Genomic DNA, 21,455 nt, shown 5'->3' with positions numbered 1-21,455 from the left:
AGTTGTGTCAGCTTTTCTGAACTTCTGTCTCTGACTCTAACTCTGCTAAGCTGCTGGGCTCTGTTTAGGTTTTCTTTGTGTCCATGATGTAGAAATCACATTCAAGTAGATAATCTGCATAATTATTAAACGTACCTTTTTTGTCTCCCTTTTATCAGACGCCACTGAATGTCCACTATCTGAAAACAGACTTTATATGTTAGCCAGTATTCTGCTTTTTAAGATTGGGAGTTCGTGACTGTTCCTTGTTACTCCTTCATGGCTGGAAGCCTAGTTGTTGTTTTTGTTTTTGTTTTTGTTTTAAGCTGTAAATACTGATAATACTTCTAGGTTTTATGCTTCCTAAGGAAAGATATCTGACCATCTTTCTACTTGTTAATACGTTGAAAGGATTAAATATTTGTTAATGGTGCTTTTTGATTAGGAAAGGCACTAATATTTCCTGTGGTGAGAGCTTTCATTTCATATTCTTATCATACTCTGAATTTATAAAAATTTCTCACGGATAGTTGTGATCTGCTTTAAAAGATCACTTATTAGAATTTTAAAAATCATTATTGTGAAAGAGTTCTGTACCATGGCAAGAAAGGACCAAAATTTAATTTGCCTAGAATTAACATTCCTCTTCTCACAATAGCATTCAACTATGTCTAAATTATTCTGACCTTAGTTATCCAATTTACCGGATTATTTAAATGTCTTTCCCTTCCTTCTTCTTTTATATTCCCTGCTTCTGTTTCATTTACTTTCTTTCTGCTCACATTTCTATTAGGGAGCCTAATGAGGGGGAGACAGGGAAAACTAGCACACATGCAAGTGAAACTTAGGAATTTGACTTTTGATTCCTTTTTAATAATGTTTAGAGGTTGTCAAAAGTAATGTCAAAATCTGGTTTTAGATTTCCATGGCAGCTGGAAATAGAAATTTTTTCTTTTGGTGTCTGCTATACAGGTGTTTAATTGGCTATCATTCTTTAACCTGTCACAGATATTGAAATGCACTAGAAATTTGAATAATCTTATTGGACTGTTATATTTGGAGCATGAATATGCTAGGGAAAGGACGATGGGGAAATAAGGTGACATTCTTTGTTGCCAGGAATCACTGGGTTTTGTACTAATTAGCCTTGAAAAACGTGGAGTTATTTGACAGACCAGATGTTTTCAGCACGCAGCCATGTGTCTCATCAGTGAATGTGCCTGTGTCCGCAGGCAACACTGTTAGATTTTTCTCATTCTATAAACAATGTTCCAAAATATAACTAAACCCCAAAGTGTGTTTATCTTTTTGGCTTAATTTCTGGCTTTCTATCCTTTCTAAGGTTTCTCTCTAGAGGAATTGCATTTTATTGCACATAGCTCTTCATACCTAATTGTAGTATAAACACCATTCTGTTTACGCTAAACCATGTGAATTTTACTGTTTTTGAGTCTGTAAAATTGTAATAAATAAAAGCAACCATTTCACATTAACTCTATTTGTACTTTTATTTCTAAATGTAGGGGAAATAAATCTTTCTACCCTCTATTTATTTGTACTAAGATTTTGATTTTTGGAACATATGAGGGAAAAACAATAAAAAAATCAGTAAAACGAGTCTCTAGTCCTTAGTGTTTATGGTACTAAGTACATTGGAGTGAGAAGAACTTAAGTATCTACCATGAAATTCATTCTTAAAATCTGAAACAGAGCTATCAGTTCTTTTATTTATAAGATCAGAACTGAGTTCTTCCTATACTAAATATATCATGGTAAGTATGGAAATTAGGAAATGAAAAACATGAGGAAAATTGTCACCCATAATGTTGCTATCCAAAGGAAAAAAAAATCACGGCTTAACGTTTTCGTGTATATCTTTCTAGACATTTTCTGTGTACTTATGTATGTGTGTATGCATGTAGTTAGTGATACATAGCTCATACATGCACATATATTCATAATTATACATGTATACATATTTATAATTTTGTAAACATTATGATTATACCTGTAAGTTTTATTTTTGACATAACTTTTACTCAACAATACTGTAAACATCTTGCTTTTAGTCTTTGACTACATTGATATATCATGATGTGTTTAACCAACTCATTGTTATTAGACACCTAGATTAGCTTTTTATTGGCTAATATAAATGGCTACAATTCAAGAGGCTTATATATTTTTGTAAACCTAATATTTCTTTTTGGAAATGCAACTGGTTAGAATGCTTGTTATGGTAAAATTCTTCCCTGAAAACTTGTATCATTAATACAAATTTGTTTACCAGCAGGTAGTAAATTCTCATTTATTGAAACCTCTGATAATAATACCCATATCTTTTGAGAAATCTTTGGGAGTTTGCATGACAAAACTATGTTTTTGATTTGTATTTTTTTACATATCTGTTCAATTCTACAACAACCCCCCCCCCCCCCCGCCAATATATTGGCCTTTTCAATGTTTGTGACTTTTCTTTGCTCATTGCTTTTTGTTCATTGCTTTTAAAAAAAACCTTAAGTTTTTCTGTTGTCAATAATCTTTACCAAGTTTTTGTTTCTTCGTTATTCTTATTTTTTTAATGTATGACTTATTTTGATTTTACTTTGTCAACCTTATTAATTTTAGTTTTATTTGTTCTCTTATGCTTATGGAAGCTTTCCTACCTATCAGATAAATATTACTTTCTTTACTATTGCATTACCAGCAATATTTACTTCTACCTAACCAGCAATATTTCTTTTCTTAAAATCTATTGTATCTGATATAAATATAGCCACTTCAGCACTTTTATGATTACTTTTCCCATGGTATATTTTATTCCATCTTTTACTTTAATAACCTACTTTTATCTCTGAATCTAAACTGTGTTTCTTGTACAGGACATATAGTTGAATCATTCTTTTTAAATCCTGTCTGACAATTTGCCTTTTATTAAAAAGTTTATTTATTTATTATTTAAGAGAGACAGAGATAGCATGAGTTGGGAAGGGGCAGAGAGAGAGAGGGTGAGAGAGGGAATCCCAAGCAAGCTTCACTCTGTCAGCACGGAGAGTCCGACACGGAGCTCAAATCCATGAAACCCCAAGATCATGACCTGAGCCGAAACCGAGTTGGATGCTCAGCTGACTGAGCCACCCAGGCGCCTCCTGTCTGACAATGTACCTTTTGACTGAAGTGTTTATTAGTCCATTTAGATTTAATGTAGTTATTGATGCGGTTGAGTTTTACTTTTTGTTTTCAGTTTTTCATGTCTTTTTGTTCTTATCCTTTTCTCTCTTTTTCTTGTATGAAATATTTTATAGTATACTATTTTAATTCCTCTGTTGATTTTTTAATGATACATTTTTTGCGTTATTTTCTTAGAGGTTGCTCTGTGGATTATAATCTGTATCTTAATGTATCATAGCCTACTTTGACTTTAGGTCAATGCTGATGTAGTTTTGCTAGAATATATAGTAGTGATTTTGCTTCAACTTAGCTCCATTTCTTTCCTCCTTTTTTGTGCTATTATTGTCATATATATTATGTCTCTATATTTTATAAACCCAATGATACAGTATTATAATCATTGCTTTTAAATTTTTTCTCTTAATGAAATTAAAATGAGAAAAGAAAAAATATATTATTTACTCTTTTGTATTTCACATATATTTACTATTTCCTATGCTCTTCATTTATTTCTGTGACTTAAAGTTAATTTCTGTTGTCATTTCTTTTCTGGCTTCCGTTAGTATTTTTTGTAAGGCAGATCAAGGAATTCTCTGTCTTTATTTTGGAATGTACTTCATTTTTATTGTTAAAAGATAGTCATCAACTAAGGATTAGTCCAAGGTTTTCACTCAAACAAACTTGAGCCAATAAGGTTTTCACCCTTTGTCAGTGGATTTGTGTGTAAGCAACAGAATACATCAAAATTTCAGGCAGTTTTCAAATCAGCCTGAGCTTTTAGTTTCTGCCAAGCTTTCTACATGTGTGCCTGCTGCCTCCTTGTCAGCCAGGGTTGTGTGGAGTGCTTAGGCTCTTTTGGGTGTCTTTCTGCATGTGTGTACAGCCTCAATCAGCTAGGATATACTAAGAGCTACCAGGCCCTTTCATGGGTCTCTTATTTACATACTTCTGTTAAATTTCTGGTTAGTCCTCCAATCTGCCCTTTATCCCAACCCAGACTAACTTCAGGCCAGGAGAGCGGGACCCATCCATCCTCCCTCCCTCCTGTCCGTCCTTCCTTCTTTCCTTCCTTCCTTCCTTCCTTCCTTCCTTCTATCCTTCCTTCCATTTATCCATCCATCCATCTGGAGTTTGCTACTTTTCCTAATAATGCCACTCCTTATAAAGGCAGGGAAGCTGCTGGTTTTCATGACAAGCCAATATAACCAATGGGAGGGAGGGGGAATGGGGAGTGGGTAGAGTTGGAGGGTTGATGGAGGAAGCCCCAGGAGAGAGCACCACAAAGTTCCATTGTTTTCATGAAACACTTCCAACAGTTTTCATGAAAAAACACTTTTCAATTTGTTCTCCTTTGTCAATTTCCAGAGCCCTGAAAAGGTTTGATGGTATTTGTTTTTTTGGGTAGAAGATTTTCTGAGTTCTTCCCTGTGCCATAGTTGGAAGTTTAAACTTAGGTACTTTATTTTATAGGATGATTGTTTTGGCATTGATATGATCATCTTGTATTTTCATTTATTTTTTGTATAATTTAATTGGTAGATTTTCTAAGTTTTCTATTTTCTTGGGGTAAAATCTTTTTTGATTGGAATTTATTGAGTCCTTTAGTGCATATATTAATTTTTAATCATTTGACACTTTCCCATTGATGTTTTTATTGAAACTTAATACTGTATTTGTCTTAATGTACAATCAAAACTAATTGAGGCCAGAAATTTTACCTGAGGAATATATCTGTGGCCCTAAAGAAGACTGAGTTGAGCTAAAGGTGATACAATTCCTTTTATAGGCATTATCCTGCACTGAAAACTCTGGAACATCTAGAGCATACCTATCTGCCTCAAGTAAGCCACTATCGATTCTGCAAGGTGATGGTGGACAACATCCCCAAGCTTCGAGAAGAAATTAAGGATGTTTCTATGTCTGATCTCAAAGACTTTTTGGAGAGTATCCGCAAACATTCAGACAAAATCGGAGAGACTGCCATGAAGCAAGTAGGTCTTGTGTTTATGATAGGTTGGCCAATGACTTTGCTAGTGTTCAGTTAAATACAGGTTTCTCTTTGTAAGTGTCTTAACTGTTTCTCGTCATTTTAGGGAAGTCCTTCCTCTTTATGGGGACACATGATTAAAAATGTGTTTTATTTTTTTAACAGAGCAGTGAATTATTTGCTAGTTTATTGTTTCGCTCTGTGGATGTTCAGTAAATATGGATTGATTGTGATGGTTTATATTGGGACTTTGAAGAGGTCTTTCTATTTTTTGAATATTTTCCTTCACTTTGGATATGATTTGAAGCCCAAGATTTTTAAAAGGTCTCTTTCTCGGTAATGAGCTAAATTGTGCTGCAGGTATCTTTGGTTGATTACTTACTATGTAAACAAGGTATTGTGTTGTTTATAAATATTTCTGTAATTGTTATTTCTGATATCAGTGGGTATCAATGAAACAAGGCCTTTTGGGAAATGCTGTGAATTATGATCACAGAAAGAGATTTCTTTATAGCTTATAAATTAACAAACATATTAGAATTTTCAGGTTTTTTCTTTCTTTATTTTTTTTTATTGCAGTATCTTCATCTCCAAGTCATGAAAGCCACCAAGAAACATCTTTTCTTTTGTCATTTCTCTTTTCTTTTCTTTTGTCATTGTGAATAAAAGAGCAGTAATGATTTTCAGTGTTACTTGCTCTTCTGAAATTTAAATCACATGGGTTTTATTGAAATATCTCAGTATACCTTATGATGTAGCTTACAACGATAAACAGAAGATTTGATTGTTTATGCAAAGTGTTGTTTGGTTCTACAAACAACTATGTTCTTGAATAAGTCATATATAGTTCTTATCATTCTGGGAGGAAAGAGGGAGCAGGTTATATTTTTGATCTCAACAAGTCTTGGTAATTTTTCAGATGTCTGATTTTGCAAAAGAGGTTTGCCTGTTGGAAATTCCTAAGGCAACGCTGATATTCTTTACCCCTTCTTTTAAATTTTTCAATGCTACACTTTCTAATGTGGAAAGTTTAAAACTAGTTGATGATGATAAGCCTGATGGGAATAATACATCATGTCATTTTTTTAGTGGTGAAGAAACAGAATTAATCATTGAAAATATATCTGTGTTGCTGGGTGTATTTTTTGAGTACGGGAATGAAGGTATTCTGCAAGACAAGTCCCTGTTGTGTTTGACAGATTTTTTTCTAAACTTTCAAAATATAGGAGAGTATAGTACAAAGTCTCTGTGGAAGCATTCTTTAAAAAAATATTTTTTTAATGTTTATTTATTTTTGAGACAGAGACACACAGAGTGCGAGCAGCAGAGGGGCAGAGAGAGAGGGAGACACAGAATCTGAAGCAGGCTCCGGGCTCTGAGCTGTCAGCATAGAGCCCGATGCAGGGCTCAAACTCATGAACTGTGAGATCATGACCTGAGCTGAAGTCAGACACTTAACTGACTGAGCCACCCAGGCACCCCAGAAGCATTCTTTTTTAAACTTGCCTTTTCTTTTAGCCCTCTGCTTGAGAAATTAACTTCAATTCCTTTTTGGTGAAAGACACAATGTTATTATTTCATTTAATATAGATTATCTTGTCTCACCTCTTAATTATCTAAAGAAATTAAGGCCCAGGGCAGGGAAGTGTCTTGCTAAAGTTCATACAGCTTGTAAAGGTCAGATCCTATAGTAGAATTTAGGTTACACTGAGGCAAAATTTGTCTGCTGTGGCACTCAGTCTGTGTAAACTATTAGCTATTTGGTATATCTGTGCCGTATAAAGAAATGGTGAAGAAAACTGTTGTAGATTCAGGACTTTTAATTAACTGATGACCCTTCATACTTCCTATAAAATTTATATCAAATATAGCTCTTACTGCATGCATGGCTATCCTATGCTATGTTAGTTAAGATCTTTGAATAAAAATATCTTAACACATTTTAAAATCTGTAGTACCTAAAAAGTAAGGAAAGTAGGAAAGAGAGAAATTACCACATACTTTGTACATAGTAGTTGTTCAATAAATATTTATTTGAATTCGTGGATGTTGGAAAAGAGGGATAGAGTGTGGTTTATTTTTCATTTATGTCAAGCCCAAAATGGTGTTTCTGACTTGTGATGGTTTTCTTCGCGTTGGTTATTTGGGGCATCTTTTCATCATGTGGCTCTGCTATTTTTAATGTGGGTTTGAAGATTGGTACAGAAGGGCCAGGGAATTTTGCACGTAGGATAATTTTTAAGGGCTAGTCATGGATGCAACATATTATTATTTCTACTCACATTTCATTGGCCAGAACCTAATTACTTGGCTTTACCGACCTGCAAAGGAGGCTGAGAAAATATAATCTCACTCTATCATTAAGAGGAGAAAGATACGTGTTTGGTGAATAGTAGCTAGTTTCTGACACAGTCTACCCTTTGGTCATCAAATAACTCTTCAGTCTTCCTCTTGTCCATAGAATACACTTAACCCTTCCCAAGGAGGGTACTCTAGTATCCCATCTAATTAGTACATCCATTTCAAAGTCTAGTATATTTCAGGGATGCTCACAACTCTTCATCAGATCCGGATACGTCTCCAGATCCAGATGGGCTGCTGACCAGGAAATCAGATGACAAGCTATCTACACCTGTGTTCTCTCCCACCTCCAATGAAGAGGCTAGAATAGAATAACTACAACAAAAACTTACATATAGAAAAGGGAATAATGGGAGACACACAGTATTCCCTGCTTCTTATGCAAATCATGTAATCTTTTTGGGCCATCATTGGGAAATCTTTCTCGCTTGGTAATAGTGGATCTTTTTTTGCTAAGACATTAACACTCTGAGAGGAATTCCTTTGCCTGTTCTTCCTGGCTCCTAGTTGCACTCTGTTTTTTCTTTGTCTGTTTTTTTCTTTTTCAAAAAGAAGCAAGTGCTGTGGAATATACCTTTCTTAGACTATCTCTCTGTCTCCTTCTCTCTTCTCTCTCTATTTCTAGATATATCCACATTAATATCTGTAAGTGTGTATATATTTATGCATATACCCCCTATATAGTTATAGGTATTAAGTGTGTGTGTGTGTGTGTGTGTGTGTGTGTGTGTGTGTGTGTGTTTATCTTTGACTGCCTGCTTTCTGCTTCTTCAGGTGTTAGGGGCCCCAAGGGTTGTTTTAAGGCTCTAAACAGTTAAAAGTTTATTTAGTCCAGATTTGTGGGCATTATAGTTACCTCAAAACTTAGTAAGCCTCTGATCTGTTTCTTTCCTAGAGGTTCTCTGTGGACACCAGAGCCGGTGCTCTTTTCTAACTATAATTTTGAGGAATGATTTTTTTCTTTGCCCCTATTGGGAAGGTAGTGGAGTTGGGGGAGCATAGGCTTTGCCTTATGCCTTTCTTGCTTTAATGTCCCTACTTTGAGGCTATATGAAATAATGAGTAAGAGAACCATACCTGAATCTGATTTTGCTTTGGAATTGGGTCACTTTGTTCAACTAGAAGTATTCTTTGGATGTTATTACTCAGCCCTTTACCATTCTTTTTCTGTTGGGATTCTATATGTGTTCAGCTTTCTAACTCTCTGAGGCCCAAGTGTCTGGACTTCTTCTGTTTCCTATAATTTTATTTGCAAACCAGCAGATTCTTTTTGTGCTCATCTCTTTTATGTAATACCTTGCTAAAAGCAGAAAGTAAATGCCGATGTATGTTATAACTCTGACTCTCCGTTGACTTATCAGGCTGCAGGCCTAATAGGCATGTGGTGTGCCTTCTCATTTATTTTTAGGTTCCAGTTTTACTGGTTGTTTTGCCACAGTATTACAGGCTTCTCCAGGCTTTCAACTTGTTAAAGAGATATTTTTGCTGCCTGTTGCCTGACCTCTAAATCAATGCCATTTATTTTAGTTTTGTTGTTGTTGTCGTTGTTAAGGCAAAACCGTTCTTTCAATACTAGTTTCTGTTTTCCTTAAAAAATTCTGCTTGTTGTAATAGCTAAGCTCTAAAATCTCACCATAGAAGTTTCATTTTTTGCTCACTGGAAGTCTGAAGTGGATCCTCCTTGTAGCATAGCTCTTCTTCAGGTGACCATCAAGGGATCCAGGACTTTTCTTAACTTGTGGCTCTATCACTTCAACACATGTCTTCTAACATTGTTTCAGAAGGAAAAAGAGTAAATAAGGCCTGGGGGATTTTTATGGACCAGGCTTATAAGTGATACAAATCATGCTGCCAATATTACATTGGCTATAGCTTGCACACTGCACGTGAGGCTTGGAAATCTAGTCTATCTGTGTGACCAGGCAGAACAAGAAATAGGTTTGTTGAATAGCTAGCTAGCCTCTGATACAATCTGCTACCATATAGGTTTGAAAAAAAACGTATCTTCCATTCTCTTGCCTTTTTTCTTTGCTATTTCATCTCTTTGACATTCCCCCCTGCCCTGCATATGTGTGCCTTCTGATTTACTAATTCAGTTTTTAGTAAATTCATTTTCATCATTGTCAATGATGCCATTTAGAACTTTGTCATCATCATTATTATTTTCAGTTTAGCAACCACAGGTTTGGCTATAGAAATTTGTTCTTTTCCTTTAAAATTTTTTTTTCTAAGTAGGTTTCTTTGGAACCATATGACAAAATAGGTTTGAAAGTCTTACTTAATACTGGTTGCTGGTTTGAGCTCTTCTAGAAATTAGGTAGATGATTGTGCTTTTTCATGGTCGACATCTCCCTTTGCCTTCTACCCACCATATCCTGAGTTGCTGCATTGATCTATGGGTGAACTCTGTCCTTGGTACTGTGAAATGATGGAGGCAGCTGGTAGATTGGTTTCTTTTCGGGATATACCAGCAAAAGCAAAAGTACCTGAAGGCTCCACCCTGATTAAACTTTAATGACCAAATTAGGCTCCAAACTTTTATCTGTTATTATAATCTCAAACTGTTGTCCAATTTTATCAAAAGATACGTTGCAAAAAATACTTTTTGAGGCTGATCTGAAGGATATGTGGTTTATCCATTCCTCTGTATTCAAAGTGTTATATTGTCTCTAGATAAAGCTTTATCATTAGGAAGCTTTTTGCTTTGATTGCATGTGGTAGGCAGAATTCCAAGATGGCCCCTAGATTCCTGCTCCCTTGGTACATGCATCCTGTAAAATCCTCCTCCTTGATTATGTGGCCTGATCTAACCAGGCAAACTCCTTTAAAAGAGGGAGTGGAGATCAGATATAGAAGTTAGAGAGATTTAAAGCTGCAGCAGATGTGCTACTGTTGGTCTTGAGGAAGTAAATTGCTGTGTTTTGGAGGGGCCAGGTGGCATGGAACTGTATAGGCAGCTTGAGGTGCTGAGAGCTGTTGCTAACAGCTGGCAAGGAAATGGGGTCCAGAATCCTACAACCACACGGAACTGAATTCTGCCTATAATATAAATGAGTTTAGAAGAGGACCCTGAGTTCCAGATGAGACCATAGCTCTGACTGACGCCATGATTTCAGCCTGGTGAGATCCTGAGCAGAAGACCCAGCAAATGCTGAACTTCTAACCCATGGAGACTGAGATAACTGTGTGGTTTTAAGCTGCTAAGTTTATAGGAATTTATTACAGGAGTCGAAAATTAATATACTCCATTATTTTGGTCTTGAGTAGAATTACTTTTTTACTAACCTGTACGTTTTTATTTTGCTTTGGAGCTAGGAAAGAGTGGTATAATCTAGTTTAAAATGGTGTCTAGCTAAAAGTCTCTGAGTTTTTCATCTGTCTTCCCACGTACCTAAAAAGCTGCAGAAAAGTAAGAAAATGTGAAAGTATGAAAATTAGAAGTTCAACCATTTAGTAGAATCTGAGGAGGAATTTAAAAATTGTCCATTCTGCTATTTATTCCCTTGTTGAATTTTAAGTTAAGTAGTCATGTTTTTATTTTCAAAAAATCTTCAATATTCATTCATTTCCTGTATATATGTGTGTGTGTGTGTGTGTGTATATGTGTGTGTGTATATATATATATATATATATATATATATATATATATATATATTTAACATGGTATTGGATTGATAGCATTTAGTGGACCCACCTGTGGCTTCTGCCATGGGAAATAGAGCCATCTGTAAAGTATGTAGAAAAACCCTACCTTTTATCCTGTCTTATTTTTTAAGTTGATTTTCTTCCTGTATGCTTCCAAAACACTATACATATCTTATTTTAGAACTTCATTTTGGCTTGAAGTGATTTTTTAAAAAATGTCTAAAGACTTCTTTTTTGTTAATTGTCTGCTGTCTTCTAGTTTTCCTCTTGAAATTGATTTCTGTAATTCACTTGTTATGGAACTGATTTGTACAGGAGGGAAGTTCTGTATTTCTTATTTTGATTAGTTTGCCTTAGGCGTTGTGAGGCGAAGTAACATTTGTAATATAAACATTCTTGGCTAGGTTGATTTCTATGTGAAGCTGTTTAACAAAGGGAGGGATTTATTTACTTTTAAAATTCTAACTTGGCTTTGCCAAATTATATGGGTTGTATAACTGCTGCTTAGAAGAGGAACTGGTTGCCCATAAAAGAAATTGAAGGCTCCTAAGCAGTCTTCCTTTAGTAACTGGTTTTAAAGAAACTGCTCCTTGGGTGAGGTTAGTTGTCTCCATGGTTCTTTCAACCCTTGACTTTCTTTTTTTTTTTTTTTTTAATTTTTTTTTTTTCAACGTTTATTTATTTTTGGGACAGAGAGAGACAGAGCATGAACGGGGGAGGGGCAGAGAGAGAGGGAGACACAGAATCGGAAACAGGCTCCAGGCTCTGAGCCATCAGCCCAGAGCCTGACGCGGGGCTCGAACTCACGGACCGCGAGATCGTGACCTGGCTGAAGTCGGACGCTTAACCGACTGCGCCACCCAGGCGCCCTCAACCCTTGACTTTCTTTGGTTAAGTCTCGACTAGAGCAAAATGTGCTCTTTTATTTATTGTGTAGAACATCCTTTGACTTAGATCTGGCTCCATACTATGAACTGAGCTAACACAGGCCGTGTGATGACTGCCAAGGAAAAGCAGTAGTGCCCTTGAAACCTCTTTTGTGCTGGATTCTATGCAAAACTCCAACAGCATGTGACTTTTAGAGTCAGAGAATCTGGTGCTCAGTTGGTCTGGTATTCTTGGATTCACTTTATATTCTCTTTTCTTCTTGATTTCAGTATTTATATATTTGTACTGGTTTTTACTCCTTGGTCTTTAATGGTGTGGAAGGCCTGGGGGTGGGGTAGGGGAATATGAGAGCTGTTTTATAGGGATTATTGAAATAAGCAGCAATCAGAATGGCAATCAGAGTATGGTAGATAGTCTGATAGCAGGGATTGAGTTTACTATTATGATAGTTAACGGAATAGACTTTGGAGTTTGGGTTAGACTCCTAGATTTGCCATTTGGTAGCTATATTACAATGAGTAGGTTGCTAAGCATCCCTGTCAGTCTGCACAATTCTATAAAGTTGGAATTTTTAATTCTCTTTTAAAGATGTGAAAAATTTTGGGAAATCAGGTATCTTAGTTCAGTCCCAGGGATATAATAAATGCTAAATTAAAAAAAAAAAGAGAACTATTCTAGGTGAATAGTGACTACGAATAGACTCTTAACAGTGTGGAGGTGAAGATAATTAGAGGTTAAACTTGATGTGTTGAAATACTTTTTTTTCCTTCCTAAAATTAAATTTCTAGTGGCAGTTTTCGGCCTTGAATTAGATCTTGTTTTTAGACAGCTTTTTTCTCCTTGCCTTAAAAAAAATTATTTGTTATATATACTTCTGAAACATTTTGGACCTGATTTCAGTTAAAAATCATGTATATATTAGACGACTATGAAGTATAGAAGATCAATATCCTTGTACTGGTGTTGAGTTGGGATGAGAGAGGAAAGATTATTTTTTTTTTTATTTATTTTTTATTTTTAAGAAAAAAAATTTTTTTTCAACGTTTATTTATTTTTGGGACAGAGAGAGACAGAGCATGAACGGGGGAGGGGCAGAGAGAGAGGGAGACACAGAATCGGAAGCAGGCTCCAGGCTCCGAGCCATCAGCCCAGAGCCTGACGCGGGGCTCGAACTCACGGACCGTGAGATCGTGACCTGGCTGAAGTCGGACACTTAACCGACTGCGCCACCCAGGCGCCCCGGAAAGATTATTTTTCAAATCTGATTTGAAGACAGTATCACAGTTTGGTTTTGAACTTTCTGTTTTAACAGAAAGTTAACAGAAAAAGGGAAACTATGGCATATATATATGTGTGCATTTATAATAAACATAATATTTATTTGCTTTGACCAAGCAAAGCATATCAGCTTATTAGGAGAAATTTTTCTTTTATTAAACTTAAGAGAAAATTACCATATGGATTCTCAGTACAGCTTATGGTTTTCTGGTGTGCTCATCCTAAAATAAAACAGTGCTTAGAGAATCTAGAGGAGGAGCAGTTATTATGATACTTATATCATTGCTCACAAATATATATACCTATAGATTGTGTGTGTGTGTGTGTGTGTGTGTGTGTGTGTGTATGGAATGCACACACACACACACATTTCACTAATTTTAAGATTAATTTTTTTTTGAGAATATTTCTTTTACTGAACCTTGGCTTTTGAGCAATAATAAAACATAGTATCATAAAAATAAACTAACAAGTAGAATGGAATACAAGTATAGAAATTGACCCAAATATAAGAATTTCATAAGTGACAAAGGTGGTCTCATGCAAGAAGCATAAACACACACCAATGAGCATCACACTATACGGGTGTAAAGTAAGTATTCCCTCAGTAAACCTTATAGGCAGAAAAGTCAGCACAGTGCGTGGGAACATCATTCAACTGTCATTTTCTGGAGGGGGCTGATGGGTTCAGCTTTGCTATACAAACAGCAGGATGTGCCTCAGGAGAGGGACCCTGCCCTAGATCAGTTATAGGGAAGCTGGGAGGAAGCAGAAGACAGTCAATACATATTAGGTGGATCCTTGCTGGTCAGAGGAATGTCTTGGTAAGGGGAATTGTCATATCAATGCCACTTATATCAGCTAAAGAGACCTAGTATTCTTCAGAAGAGCTAAGTCAGTTTTACTGAACTAGCTTGTTGCTAAGCTAGGAGAATGGTGAAGGTGGAGAGCCACAAGGGCCCTCCAAGGTGACATCTCATAGCAGTGGGGAACTCCATTAATGTGATTGCTGCTTTACTTATCTGTCTTCCCAACCAGTCTGTGGTCTGTATAAGGACAGAGGTACGGTTTTATTTTTATAGCTCCAGTACCTTACTAGCATAGTACTTAGGGATTGTAGATAGTTAATAAATAGTTAATCAATTAATGTCTATTGTGTTATTTAATTAAATTTAATATACCTACACCTTAACATTTTTCAGGAAAAGACATATTTAAAAACAATGTTCTAAGGTATATGCTCTTAGTCTCCTATTACATTCTTAAGTACGTGAAAATATCTGTAATTGCTTTTTGAATGGGTTTTGACCTTTTCTGTAAGTACTATGGAGGTACTAAGAGGTTATCAAATTGACTTCTTGTTAAAAATGGTGAATTCAACATATACACTTATATTTTCTACCTCTTCAAACTTGTAAAAACAATAGCCAAGGTTTTTTTGTTTTTTTTTGTTTGTTTTGTTTTTACAGCATGAGCTCTCAAACGTAAAGAATATAGGAGGGTTAGATGATAACAACATAATTTGGAAGCTGGAATGTAGGAAGGTGTGTTGTGTGTGATAATTGTCCTAGCATATCCAAGAAAATTCAGTCCTAAGCCAGTAGTAGAAAAAGCTTGGGACAATCCAATTTTTAGTGTTTTGCAGAACCCCCATGTCTAAGAAATTGCTAGCATTAGGTTCCTTTGGGAAAAGAGGGGTAAACTGATGTTCAGACAGAGGGATTGGTTGACTGTCTATTTCAAAAGCAGTTAGACAACCTGATTCCTTCCCCAGCTTTTTCCACCAGGTGACTGCCCTATCCCAGCTCTAGCAGAAGACCAGAGGACAATAGACACAAGTTGGGGGTATAAAAATAGTGAAAGTTTGTATACTGAGTATTGAGATTCAACTTGCATTTTATAGCCCTCTTCTCTGATTTGGTCTCTAGGGCTCTGATAGCCAGGTTTATACCCTTCAGGTATGAGACTGGAAAGTACTGTGAATAATATGATTAGTGCAAAAGAACTGTCCTAAAGGTATGTCCACTCGGTAGTCCTCAACCAAATGGACCAGTCAGATCATTTTGAAATCCACAGTTGACTAGACTCATGCACATGCATAGACATTAGCTTTTAGTTTCCCAACTTGAAATATGAGCAGATCACTAAGGATCAGCAGACATTTGAGAAAATCCTCTAATATAACAGTTAGAGGTCAGAACAAGCACATATAAAGAAGCAACTTGGAGAAGATATTATGCAAGAACAGCAAAACGTAAAAGGCAAAACAATCAATAGAGCTAGAAGGATAAGAGAAAAAATTTTATATGTAAAAACAAGAAAGCTACACAAAAGGAGAAATTCAGAGAACAAAAAGAATGTTTGGCAATTAAAAATATGATAGCAAAAAAAAACTGAAAGGAGGGTTGTGAAAATAAAGTGGAAAAAATCCCCCAAAGAGAAGAGTAAAGGGAAAAAGAGATGGAACATGGGAAATAGAAAAGATCTAAGAATATTAGGGGGTCAGTCTAGGATATCTGGCATTTGAGTACTAGGTGTTCTAGAAAAAGAAAGCAGAGAAAATGAAGGGAAGGAATTCATGGAAATAATAATGGGAAAATTTCCCAAAATTCTAAGACATGAACTTCCAAGATTAAAAGATCAATCAAATGCCTAACAAAAGGGATCAAAATAGTCTTAGATCCAGGCATGTTGTGTGATATCAGAGGTCAGAGGTCAAATAGAAAATCCTAAATGTTTCTAGAGATAAAAAACAAGATTCAGTGTCAAAATGATTTTGGTTTATAGCAATACTGGAACGTAGACTGAAACAGAGCAATATCTTTAAAGTTCTAAGGGAAAATGATTACCCATCCATATTTCCCTATCTAGCTACAATATCAAGCAAGTGTAAGGATAGGATAAAGATGTTTGCAGTAATGAAAGTCCTCAAAAATTTGCTTCCTATGACCACTCCTCCCTCCCACCCCCAAAAAGGAAAGATATAGGATGTTGAGGGCATAGATAACCCAAGAGAGGAGAGGGACAAATGGAGTTTCTAACATGATGATTAAAAGAGAGGGAGTTGGTTGACAGTGGGGAAGCAGGCAGAAAGTACAACCAGCACAGTCTGGAGTGTTTTAGAAAGTTTATTTATTTATTTATTAAAAAAAATTTTTTTTTCAACGTTTTTTATTTATTTTTGGGACAGAGAGAGACAGAGCATGAACGGGGGAGGGGCAGAGAGAGAGGGAGACACAGAATCGGAAACAGGCTCCAGGCTCTGAGCCATCAGCCCAGAGCCCGACGCGGGGCTCGAACTCACGGACCGCGAGATCGTGACCTGGCTGAAGTCGGACACTTAACCGACTGCGCCACCCAGGCGCCCCTAGAAAGTTTAAAAGAGGTATTCTGAGAAGGTGAAAGTGGCAGAATATTGGATGTATTTGTACACACTGAGAGGAAATTCAGATAGTTGGGGAGAATTTGGGAATAAAGTAATGCTAAGTACTTAAAGAACTTAAGCAAACTTAAAAACAAGAAAACTTAACTCCAGAAAACCAAAATTGTGTAAGAAAGGAAAAGTGATCATAGTATCTGACATGGCTTGGCTGTGGATTGCATTTATATAATTTATCTATGAATCTAATAGATTCATTTAGCATTTATAACTATATAAATATAGTTATCTATATCTATAAATTATATAAATTAGAGGATTTGTCCTGTTTTGGAGGAGTAGGTGAATGGACACTGCAGGCAGATATGTGGTGCTGGTGTGTTATGTATGTGAAAGAGACCTAAATCCTCATCTTCCATGATGGAATGTCAATAGATAATGCTTAAAACTAACACATAGCGAAAGGTAGAAGCAGCTGAAGGGTTCATTGACAGATGAATGGATAAACAAAATGTGGTACATACATATAATGGAATATTATTCAGTCTTAAAAAACAAGAGAATTTTGACACATGCTACCACATGGATGAACTTTGAAGACATTATGCTAAGTGAAATAAGCCAGGCTCAAAAGGACAAATAACGTGTGGTTCCACCTTTTTTTTTTCAAAGTAGGCTTCCCATGCAGTGTGGAGCCCAATGTAGGGCTTGCACTCATGACCCTGAGATCAAGACCTTAGCTGAGATCAAGAGTTGGACGCTTAATGGACTGAACCACTCAGGGGCCCCTGTATGGTTCCATTTTTATGAGGTTCCTGAAGTAGTCAAATTTATAAAGACAAATAATAGAATGATGGTTTCCAGGGGCTGAGGTAGAGGAGATGACGGATTAGTCTTGAATGGCTACACAGTTTCAGTTGGGGAAAATGAAGAAGTTCTGAAGATGGATGGTGGTGATGGTTGTACACTAGGAAGGTACCTAATGTCACAGGACTTTACACTTAGAAATGGTTAACATATGAACTGCAAGCTGTATTACAAAGCTGTGATCATCAAGACAATATGGTACTGGCACCAAAACAGACACTCAGATCAATGGAACAGAATAGAGAACCCAGAAATGAACCCACAAACATATGGCCAACTAATCTTTGACAAAGCAGGAAGTATCCAATGGAATAAAGACAGTCTCTTCAGCAAATAGTGCTGGGAAAACTGGACAGCGATATGCAGCAAAATGAACCTGGACCATTCTGACACCTTACACAAAAATAAACTCAAAACGGATGAAAGACAGGAAGCCATCAAAATCCTCGAGGAGAAAGCAGGCAAAAACCTCTTTGACCTTGGCCACAGCAACTTCTTACTCAACACATCTCCAGAGACAAGGGAAATAAAAGCAAAAATGAACTATTGGGACCTCATCAAAGTAAAAAGCTTCTACACAGTGAAGGAAACAATCAGCAAAACTAAAAGGCAACTGACAAAATGGGAGAAGATATTTGCAAATGACATATCAGATAAAGGGTTAATATCCAAAATCTATAAAGAACTTCTCAAACTCAACACCCAAAAAACAAATAATCCAGTGAAGAAATGGGCAAAAGACATGAATAGACACTTCTCCAAAGAAGACATCCAGATGGCCAACCGACACATGAAAAAATGCTCAACATCAGTCATCATCAGGGAAATGCAAATCAAAACCACGATGAGACAACCACCTCACCCCTGTCAGAATGGCTAACATTAACAACTCAGGCAATGACAGATGTTGGTGAAGATAGAAAGAGGATCTCTTTTGCACTTCTGGTAGGAATGCAAACTGGTGCGGCCAGTTTGGAAAACTGGAAAACCGTATGGGGGTTCCTCAAAAAATTAAAAATAGAACTACCCTACGACCTAGAAATTGCACTACTAGGTATTTATCCAAGGGATACAGGTATGTTGTTTCGAAGGGACACATGCACCCCAATGTTTATAGCAGCACTATCAACAATAGCCAAAGTATGGAAAGAGCCCAAATGTCCATCGATGGACGAATGGATAAAAGAAGATGTGGTATATATATACAATGGAGTATTACTCGACGATCAGAAAGAATGAAATCTTGCCATTTGCAACTATGTGGATAGAACTAGAGGGTATTATGCTAAGCAAAATTAGTCAGAGAAAGACAAATATCATATGATATCACTCATATGAGGACTTTAAGGTACAAAACAGATGAACATAAGGGAAGGGAAGCAAAATAATATAAAAACAGGGAGGGTGACAAAACATAAGAGACTCTTAAATATGAAGAACAAACAGAGGGTTGCTGGAGGGGTTATGGGAGGGGGGATGGGCCAAATGGGTAAGGGGCACTAAGGAATCTACTGAAATAATTGTGTCACTATATGCTAACTAACTTGGATGTAAATTAAAAAACTAAACTAAAAAAAAAAAGTGACAAGTGGGAGATCAAATAAAAATAAAAATGGTTAATATGGAAAATTGTATGTTATGTAAATTTTACCACAATTTAAACAGTCAGAAAAAAAACAGGCTGTAGCACACATAAGCATGCTATATAAAGGTAAAGAGGGTAAAGTAAATAAACAGCAAAAGAGTGGTTGAGTCTGGGGAGCAGATTTAGGAGGAAAGAGGAAAGGAGGAAACTTGCTTTTCATAACAAACCCTATAGAATGATTTGACTGTGTACAACTTAATTATGTGTAGCCTTGTGTGTATAACTTAGATAAAATATATTGAAAAAAAAAAGAAATATAAGTCATCAGATTTGGAATACATGTAGACAGGATTTGTTGGTGGACTGGATATGAGGTGGGAAAGTTTCAACTTTCAGGGTAGAGAGAAAGAGTTCCCCTTATTTAAGGGATTATTTACCTTTATGATTATTGATTTTCTTTTCTGCTTTATGTGGGGTAATTGAGGAGTCTTTGTTTTTCAGATTTCTTGTTAGCTGTGGCAAGATGGGATCATAATTATGTGTTAGATGTAAGTTAAATTAAGGTCCATTTGGTCCTCTGTTATATTGTGTGCCTTACTAAAGAAGAGAGCAGATTAAATAATATAATGGGCAACAAAGCAAATGTTTTTTATAAATATAAAAATCTTGAAGGTGATGATAAAGATTGAAAATTTGTGATGATCAGAATGATCTCTTTCCCTTGCCTTGAATTCTTTTTTTTTTAATTTTTTTTTTTTAACGTTTATTTTTGAGACAGAGAGAGACAGAGCATGAACGGGGGAGGGTCAGAGAGAGGGAGACACAGAATCTGAAACAGACTCCAGGCTCTGAGCTGTCAGCACAGAGCCCGACGCGGGGCTCAAACTCATGGACCGCGAGATCATGACCTGAGCCGAAGTCGGCCGCTTAACCGACTGAGCACCCAGGTGCTCCTGCCTTGGATTCTTAAGTTAAATATTTATCCCTGTTGAGAAGAGAATGTGTGTTCTTCAACACTTTCTTTTGGTTGAAAAATATCACACTCCCCACCCCTGCCACTACTGCAGCCCACAAACTCATTTCGTTTGTCCTTGGGCATGTGTTCTGATGAGTGAGTGGTGCCTGTGTAGCCTCAGGAGAAGATGAGGAAGAGTGAATTAGAAGACCAGTGAAGGAAAATAGTGCTGATAGGCTGGCCTTCATATAATTAATTGGCTTGGCCTCAGAATCTTGTGGGAGAGAGCCAGTGGCCTCATTATTACTTCATTGGGAAACTAAACTTTCTGTTGAATTTAAAATAAAGGAACATGACCCACACTGTGAAGTTTTTCTTGGGTGGTTTGTACAATAACTGAACTTCATTCTATTGTAACACTCCTGGGATTTCCTACTCCCCCCAGTATCATGAATAAATGTACCACACTAATGTGGAAGTGCAGTTCAGTTCATTGAACTAACTTTTGACTTGAACTTGAGATCAGTACTGTAGATCTGTGTTATGGGGTAGAAATGAATTGAAATTATTAACAAGTAAGGTGCTATCTGGGTATGTTTTTATAATGTAATTTACCTTCTGACATATGCGGGAATATGAAAGAGGTTATTTAAAATGTAAATACAATATATAAATATACAGCCTAATTACTATTCAACATTACTACAGAGGAGCCTGAGAACAACCACCTTATTATCAGATAAAGTTTAGACCTGGTCAGGGACAGCCTCTGTTTGCCTTTCTAAGAGATGACTGGAAGCAAGATGTATTTCTCTTGTCATCATTGGAATGGACTATTAAAGCTTATGTTTAAAGGTAGTGGTCTCACATTACAGGTCTGAATGAGCTAGTATTCTTGTGCTATATCTGTTTATGAAGTTACTATCTTACTTTGCTTGTGTATGAATGGTGTTTTTTTAAGTCAGATATAAAAACACCATGATTGAAATCTAGAATAATGGGGTGCCTGCGTGGCTCAGTCGGTTAAGTGTCTCTTAGTGTCAACTCAGATTGTGATCTCATGGTTTGTGATATGGTTCTTGGGTTCGAGCTCCATGTCGGGCTCTTCTCTGACAGCGTGGATGGAGCCCGCTTTGGATTCTCTCTCCCTCTCTTTGTGCCCCTCCCTTGCTCTCTCTCTTGCGTGCACTCTCTCTCTCTCAAAATAAATAAATAAAAAAAAAAGAAATACAGAATAAATACTTAAAATATAGAATAAATATTTAACCTTACCTGGTTAGGTGCCCTGTCTCCTTTTTTTCCTGTTCTTTTCTCCCTTCTCCTTCCTCACTTCCCTTTCTTTTTCCTCTCTAGTTCTAGA

At 36.4% G+C, this 21,455-nt stretch overlaps 1 protein-coding gene across 9 annotated transcripts in view; it reads left to right on the top strand.

Moving 5' to 3' along the window:
• EXOC6B (exocyst complex component 6B) overlaps nt 1–21,455 on the top strand; it is a 615,219-nt gene that overhangs the window by 107,315 nt on the left and 486,449 nt on the right. For all 9 annotated transcript variants that reach the window (XM_043603673.1, XM_043603671.1, XM_043603669.1 and 6 more), the window contains one exon: nt 4,937–5,141. In XM_043603673.1, the coding sequence (XP_043459608.1) occupies nt 4,937–5,141 (205 nt within the window). The remainder of the gene's footprint in view (nt 1–4,936; nt 5,142–21,455) is intronic.

Source organism: Prionailurus bengalensis, chromosome A3 (assembly GCF_016509475.1).
Source record: "Prionailurus bengalensis isolate Pbe53 chromosome A3, Fcat_Pben_1.1_paternal_pri, whole genome shotgun sequence".
In the NCBI taxonomy this organism is placed as follows: domain Eukaryota; kingdom Metazoa; phylum Chordata; class Mammalia; order Carnivora; family Felidae; genus Prionailurus; species Prionailurus bengalensis.
Note: the sequence above shows the minus strand (reverse complement) of the source record. Positions and strands in the feature narration are given on the sequence as shown.